Raw genomic sequence first — 8447 nt, 5'->3', positions numbered from 1 at the left:
TAACACACAGTCATATGTTGACCATCACAGGAATTTTCTGGAAAATAGCCAAGTTCAAAAATCCATAATTTTGTTAAAATTTTACCCTTTAACATCATAACTGGAAAAATTAACAAACTTATCATGCATACCATAATATGATACAATTGTTATTTTACCTTGAAATTGAAAGGGAATTAAAACAATTACATGTAAGGCACCATTCAGATACCAACGTTCCCTATCAATGTAAATATTGACAAGTGCAGTAAGAGGTCCATGACAATACTCAAAATTATCCCCTTTATTTTTTCAGAATAAATCATTTGTAATAGCTGATATATTTTTTAATTATCACATAAATTCTTGCTCAATACAGTCCCTATGATCAATTTGAAATAAAGTATTTTCCAAAATATCAATAGAATTAGATGACTCTCCCCTCTTGCTTAGACCAGAATTGCATGCTTCAGATAATAAATGGATAGAAAAATTAACATTCTCAATAACAAAAAATACCTGAACATTAATTTACATGCCAATTAGTTTTTTAAACAAAACAAATTTACACTCTGAAGACCATAGTCTATATAATAAATTTTGAATATGAAATAACCTAAAGCAAAATTGGAATGCAGTTCAAATTCGGATATACAAATATGAAAGGTACATGCTAAAGTACATCACTGATCCGGTTATAAACTTTTGAAAAAGTCTGATATGGCATCAACTATCTTCTTTGATTTGGTAACACGCACTTTTCCATTTACACCCTCTTCTTTCAGAACATCTTCTATTCCTTGGCGGCCATCTCTTGCATATGCAATGCGTAGGTGAGAAAAAGACATGCCACTTGCTGCTATTACATTTGCAGTTCTTATTGTAATTACTTTCTTCTCTGTAAGAGGTGTCAAAGTAGGGAGAAGTAGTTTCGTTTTCTGGTTGTGGTCATATCTCCTTGCAGCTGAATCAAAGGAAAAAGATGACAATTGTTTTGCTTCTGTTGATGGAGCCAAGTGATGGAAAAGACGACTCAAAGCAACAACGTCCTCCAATGAATCATGACCGTCATATGTTTCATTTAATACTGTATTGTACAAATTTGATTGTGCATATGAGGTTAATCCAGGTAACAAAGATTTAAAAAGTTGTAGCGTGTCTAAAAATCCAAGAATGGAACATGAAAATTCATTCATAATTGAACAGTTATTTAAAGCACAAAACAGCACTGACGTATATGACTTGATGTTATGACCTATAATTACATTTTTCTTGAATTGTGCTAAAAATAATATTAACATCTTTAAAGCCTCTTTGATGCCAACAGATTTCACTTCCTTGTCATGGCAAAACATCTTGCTCCCTTCAACTTTGATCCCTGTTATTTCCTGTGCCTTAGGTGTTATTGGTTTCTTTGGAAGTACATATGTGTTGATAGAACCTTTGTCAGATGTTGCAGATATCTGTGTTATGTGAGAGTTTCTTGCTGAAATATAAAAGTCATAACATTGGTAAATTACTTTCATGATAGGCATGTTGAACAAGCACTACTAGCTAACAGAATCATGCCAATAAGAATTGAAAAATGCATTTACTAGAAATTTTTTAAACTATACAAGCACAAGCTTTTGAAGCCGGTCATTCATATTATCTATACTATTTGAATGCTCATTGATCCCCATTTTTGTTTTCAAGAAAGTAGTAAACTGAAGCTAAAATTGTCAAATCAACGACTATAACATAATTTGAGACCTAACATTTGACCATACATTGTTCTTTGAGCAAAGAATCCATACATATTTTGGACTTTTTATAGCTTACTAGGAAGTATGGGCTTTGCTCATTGTTGAAGGGAATACAGTGACCTATTGTTGTTAATTTCTATGCTATTTGGTCCCTTGTGAAGAGTTGTTTCAGGGGTAATCATACCACATATTTTTTAAATACGCAATATATTGGAGGCATACAAGTATAACATATATAGCACACACAGCTCACCCTTTTAGAGTACCTGCATATAATTTGTGTTTTAGTGTGGTTCATCGTTTTTGTAGTTGATCAATTTTATAATGAATTTGTCTGGTAATTTAGACACATGTATAAAGTTTCAATTTTTTTAATGAAAAATAGGGTTGCAATTTCAACACATGACCATATGAAAGCAATTCTGAAAACATATGTCAAATCAAAGTTTCTATAGTAGAGATATATCTTTTTACTGCAATCATACCTAAGCCTGTTGCTTCAATGTCAAAGAAAATGTTATTCACTGTAGTGGACCATTCAATAGTTTGGTATGCAGGTTGAAGTGATGGACTTGGAATTTCTTCAATGTCATCTGAAAGGTGGTCTTCCAAGCCAATGCCAGAAGAATAAGTGACACCTTCTCTAACTTCTCTTGTTGCAAGCTTTTGATGTCTGAAATAATCCAAAGGAATAAGTAGCAAAATGAGGCATCATAAAGGGTCTCTGCAGCCTTAGTAAATAATTATCAATCAGTCAAAATACATTGAGTTATCATACAACATAGGTATTTGTGAAGGACAGACATATGGATAGAGTAGCTACTAAATGTAGAAGGACTTGATTGTTTTACTCACAAACTGAATACAGTCCTGACATTTTGGTGTTTTTTTTTTAAAGCATGCTTTATCATTATTACACATGTTATATGCAGCCAATGTAAAAATATTTTCCAATTGGTTGCAGGAAAATATTGTCACAAGTGCACTGTGTTTGTATGCTTATTGTGACATTCAACAATCAAATAAACTTATTTGAAGTCAGCTCATTGGTAATCCGACCCTTAAAATTCAAATAGTCCAGTCAAACTAAGATTTAACCTCAAATTAATTGCAACAGAAAATGTTTCAGTTAATTTATAGCATTATGCCCTTTATATACACAGAAAAAAATTCCATAAAATCTAACTTGAGGAAAACTCAAAATCAGCATTTCTAATTTCCTATGGAAATTTATATTGGATGGGGAGATAACTCTTGCAAAAATAAGTCTTTTCTGGTCAGTTTTTGGTTGTTTTTCTAGAAATTTATGTAAAGTATGATACTTTGATGGGGTTATAAGTTTGTATTTGACTAAATTATATAATCTTCTGCTCCTGATATATACAAAACCGAAGTGTTCTGGATAGTTTTATTTTTTTCTTGCACCTTTATTAAAGAAATTGCAAATTTGAAGCTTTGTAATCATTTTGAAAAAATAATGAGAAAATTTGGTATTGTTTATATCTGTATATTACAAAGTTGTATGTTATACTCTAAAGACCGCTAAAAAGTCAAGAATCAATACATTCTGATGAATAGGAGCAGTAAAGATATAATTTTGTATCAGTTTTTATTGATATATATCTGCCTTTTTTTTGCAAGAGTTATCTCCCTTTTCAATTCAAATCTCCATAAAATGGTGATTTTTTAGTCTTCCTAAAGCTAGTAGATTTTATGGCACATTTTTCTGTGTATATTTGGGGTATGATGCTCAAGATTAAAACTTTAAAAATCTACTGTTGCAATTACTTTCAAGTTAAGGTCAAATTTATGCTAGATTGACTGGAATAAAAATTAGCAACACAGAAATAATCCCCTAAAAGATGGATCCTTTGGGAGAACATTCCGCTAATTTCAAAAAGCGTTAAAAGTTTAGGTACCTCGTTGACTTAACATTTCTTCGTCTTTGTTTGAACCTATAAGTATTTGCTATCGCCTTTCTTTTCCGGTGTTGAATATCTCTTAAGACTGCCAAACGTAGAGTATAATATCCTGGGGATACAGACATGTTCTTGTTAACCTGAAATATAGAAATATCACATTATAAATAATCATTACTATTCATGTTATTATAGAACTGTCATTGTAGTTGCAATACTTTCATTCCTGCATATCAAAAGAGATAGATTGTTTTGAAAATATTACAAAGGTAACACAGTTATCTGTGGACACAGCTTTCTTCAATCGACATTGATGTCATAAACAATCAGCCATAATAGATTAATAATTATATTTTAACATCTCCTGCACATAGGTACCTAATTCAACATGATAGATGATTTAATTTAAATTCCAATCTTAATTAGTATAACTTAATTCTGAATTAGTTTTTCGTGTATTTATTCTTTTTTATTTGGGAGAGTGGTCTGTTGTCTTTGGTCAATTGATGTTTAAGTTTTGGTTTGGCCTATTATCCTTTGTCTCATTTCTTTCAAGTAAGAATTCATCAGTTATGCTCAGACAAAATTAAATTATCAGTGGGATATTTCCAATTATCATTATCATGGTATTTGTGCAATTTATTATAATTAAGGAGAATAATTAACAGTAAAACCTTACATCTAATATATATTTATTCCCTTCATTCTTCTGAGCAACACAAGCCGCTATTCTATAGTTCAAGGAACCAGACGAACTGTAGTGGTGTTGTTTAGGAGCCTTGGAAGCTACAATTCTATTAAAACTTTCGTTTGCCTGAGTACTTCCTAATGACGAAAGTTTACCACTATTCTCAGCATACTTGGTGAACACACTCTTTAAATCATTCTGAAGGGCCCCATCTGTGAGTGGTTTGGGCCATAATAAAAAATAGGTTTGTTTGCCCAAACGCTACCTACCCAGAAAAAAGCTGCCTTCTCAAATTATTTTATTGTCCTGATTTGAAGAAGTTTTTTTTTAATCAAATAGGCAAGAAGACTTATTAACATTTGATACTTCAATTTCTTTTTTTGAAAAAAAAAAGAAATTGCCTACCTACCTACCCACTGTCTCAACCTTTGGGTAGGGTTTGGGCAAACCAAAATATTTTTAAGTTTTACCATGTGGCAATGAGTTAAACTTTTCATTTGGGTTATCCAAGAACCTACACCAAGTGTTGTTACAACGCTCATGCTGTCCAAAAGGGTGACCAGAAAGAGCCAGTATACTTTCTTTTATCATGTCTGGATTTCCTTTGCCTTGAGCCAGTATATAGTTGAAACAGCGTTGTAAATACTGAATAACTTTTATTGTCAATATTTTATGTTTCTTCTTTATTTCATAAAGACTGTTTCCCAGCAGTTTTTTAACATGGTTTGAGTCCGACACCTTTGTTATATTCTTGTCAACATTTGCTCTTAGTCTAGCAATAGACTAGTGCTGTCTTCATCACCCACTATTGAGCTAACACTAACACCCTTTCTCCCCACATCTTTGACCATTTCTGTGACCATGTCTGCTTCCATACTCTTTGCACTCCCAGACCAATTCATGTGACACTCGTGCACAGGTGGTGAGCTTTTAGATTTTTCGGCCAAGGAGCAAACTCTGCATTACTTTATTCGGACTGCATTATTAACTATTTTTCCAGTTTCGGTACCTATCATAGAACAATGACCTGAAAAAAATGGAGATTCAATAAATTGATAATAAATTTCTCACATTTATATAAATATTTTAAGAAGTCTATGAATGTCAGCATACATTTATACATTGTATATTCTAAAATCATAATTCATTACTTTTTTTATCTAGTATACATGCATATTTCCAAAGCAAAGGCATTCCATTCCCATTGTGGAACAATTTATAAACCTCATACACTACATGGTTAAATTCAGCATATTAAAGAACCCTAAGAATTATAGAATAAAACCCCATGACATTTGTCATGAAATAAGTAATTTATACAAAGTACACATTGTAAGATAAGTATTGTTGTTGGCCCCTAATTCCTAAACAGTTAGGGCCATAGCACCGAAATCAGTCTTTTTTTAATGGAACCTTGTAGTACAAGATCCATACACTTTCACACAAGTTATTGTCTTGAAACTAGAAAAATGCTTTTTTCATACCGTTTGTTTAGGCCCATAATTCCTAAACTGATGGGACCATAACCCCTAAAATCAATCCAAATCTGCCTTTTGGGATTTTAAACCTTGTGTAAATCTAAAATAGACCCATTCACTTAAACTTAAGTTATTGTCCGGAAACTAAGTGTCTTCAGACCACACAGACAACGACGATGTGATACCAATATACAGCAGAAAATGGTTTTTGTTCGTATAAAAACAAAAGGATTATGAACTCTCCTGGAAACTTTGAATCTATGAGTTGGCGAATTTCTACAGTGTACACATGTTATGTATTAGGTGCATTAATTTTGAATTAAACACTGTTTATCCAGTCAAGTTCATTCATGTATGAATAGGGTCAATGCAGTCACAAAATTTTGCTAGTCTATAGTTTTTTGACATGTTTATGGTTTAAAAATCTAACAAGAGCAAAGTCAGCAATGGACATCTTGCCCCTATTCATTATAAACAATGCACATACTTGAAATTGCATTCATTGTATCGTGACCTTTGGTAATTCAGAGTTGTAGAAAGTAAATTATTTTTTTTGCAACATTTTAAAGTGGAAAATTATATGGAAATCTTTTATTTTATGACCAGTGGTTTGCTGTTTAACCTAAATGTAATTGGTTGTTGTGTCATTAGATATAGGAAGATATGGTATGAGTGCCAATGATACCTCTCTCCCTCCAAATATTAATAACATCTTATTAAAGTAAACAATTATAGGTCAATATGAATATACGGCCTTCAACACAGAGCCTTTTCTTGGACTATTTATACAGACATCATTTAGAGAATTACCTACCAGACAAACTGTTATAAGACCTTCCACTGCCCCTCATTTGCCATCCCGCATCTACAGCAGCTGTTATACTATCTTGGTCTTTATTTCTGAAAGTAAAAAGATCAATTTCCATTACAGTATATAACAAACTATACAATTTGTAAGCAGGTCTATAAGTGACACCAAAGGTGAAAGCAGGACTAGTAGTCGCCCGTCAGTAAGGTTTCAACTTTTTTGGGATTATTTATTCCCTATTGAAATAACAATAAAAAATTAGCTATGAAACTCTTCTTTGATGAGTTACTGATCAAGTTCACGTTTGTTTCCGTGGGCAGTTTTATTTTTTTTGCAAAATTACTGCTTATGAAGTTTATTTTGAAAATTCCTCCATATAGCTTTTTTTTTGGTATTTTTTTCTTAACAGCTTGTTTTATTGAGCTGATTTTAAACCAGATGCCATTCGCCCAATCCGGCATTTATTAAAACATCATTTCTTATTTACTTATGTTGTCTAAGCTATCAATCAAGTTTCATGAAACTTTGTTCAATAGTTCCAGAGGAGAAAGAGATGAAAAGAATATATGTTAATTTGTTTCCCTACCAAAGTGAGGGAGCCATTAATATATAATACTAGTAAAATATGTCTTACCTTTTAGTTAACTCTACTTCCTCACACAGGGCTTGATCTACTGTTTCTTTTGCTACTTCTTGTAGTGCAACTCCAACATCCTTTTGCCTAGCTGACATCATACAATGGCTCACAGGAGGAATATTTAAACCAGATAGTAATGTGTTCACTTGCCTTTCACCAAGTCCTGCATTTATTGAAGCTATTAAAAAAACAAACTATAAATAATAATAGTGGAGGCAATTCTATAAATCAAAAACATAATCTAATACAATATTTTTGTAAAGCATTTTCATTTGGTAATAACTGACAGTAAAATTCTCTATGTATACATGCCTTGGCCAGGACAGGGCATGTTTTTTACTGCCATTTGGCAACAATTTTGAAATTGCAATAGATTTAACACTGATTATACTGCAATCACCTATTTTACTATACAGATAAAGCTATATGTATAAACATTAGCTTTACACGTCAATGCCCTCAATTAATCTATAAGCCCCGCCTTCTTACCGGAACTACTGTATTCCATCAACAACGTCACGTCACGACCATGACATGTACTTGATTAATAACATTTGATAAACATGGTTTATAAATAACCAATTTAAAGACATAAAAGTTTAAATTCATAAAAGATTGACCATTGTTACTTTACACTGTATGTATGTTATTAAATCAAATACCTGAAGCAAGCTTTACATTTGCATCCCATATTCTCTCCTGTCTTTTCCCAGTTGGTATATTATTGACATGTCTACACACTATGTTACTACAAGGAATCTGCCAAAAAAGTTAAACCACATCTTTACATTTATTCCATTTTATTCATATATAATTACCTTAGATGTGCTTCATACAAAATGTACTTCAGTCAACGCTTTTACACCTAAATGAATTTACAAAAAGAAGCATTCAATTCTTAAATATATTACACTAATTGAAGCAAAAGTCAGTTCATTTTCTACTGTAAAATTTTACAAAGCAAAATAAAGCAAAACAGAAAATTAACTTAAATCTAAAAGTTTAAATTTATCAAATTCATTTAATTTTTGAATGACTTAAAAACTCAGAAACAATGAAAGTGATCCCACATTGGAACTATAATTTTCAAATCATTTTGATGATGCAACGTTAAGTTAGAAAACAGAAAACAATTTCTTAGGTACTGTTGCACCAACATACATACAAGGGAACAGTCTATTGACAGTCACACA

At 31.9% G+C, this 8447-nt stretch overlaps 1 protein-coding gene and 1 long non-coding RNA gene across 2 annotated transcripts; both read right to left on the bottom strand.

Annotated features, from left to right (window-relative positions):
* Positions 1–674: 674 nt before the first annotated feature.
* On the bottom strand, positions 675–5233 carry LOC134727784 (uncharacterized). Its single transcript, XM_063592172.1, has 6 exons — positions 5134–5233; positions 4323–4543; positions 3644–3783; positions 2210–2397; positions 1263–1465; positions 675–1028 (listed from the first exon to the last, which is right to left on the bottom strand). Exons 1-6 carry the CDS (start codon positions 5231–5233, stop codon positions 675–677), a joined length of 1206 nt encoding a protein of 401 aa, XP_063448242.1.
* An 83-nt stretch (positions 5234–5316) lies between these two features.
* On the bottom strand, positions 5317–7404 carry LOC134681995 (uncharacterized). Its single transcript, XR_010100751.1, has 3 exons — positions 7252–7404; positions 6624–6709; positions 5317–5358 (listed from the first exon to the last, which is right to left on the bottom strand). It is a non-coding gene; the product is annotated as an uncharacterized LOC134681995 (long non-coding RNA).
* Positions 7405–8447: the final 1043 nt, after the last annotated feature.

Source organism: Mytilus trossulus, chromosome 8, assembly GCF_036588685.1.
Source record: "Mytilus trossulus isolate FHL-02 chromosome 8, PNRI_Mtr1.1.1.hap1, whole genome shotgun sequence".
Lineage (NCBI taxonomy): Eukaryota > Metazoa > Mollusca > Bivalvia > Mytilida > Mytilidae > Mytilus > Mytilus trossulus.
Note: the sequence above shows the minus strand (reverse complement) of the source record. Positions and strands in the feature narration are given on the sequence as shown.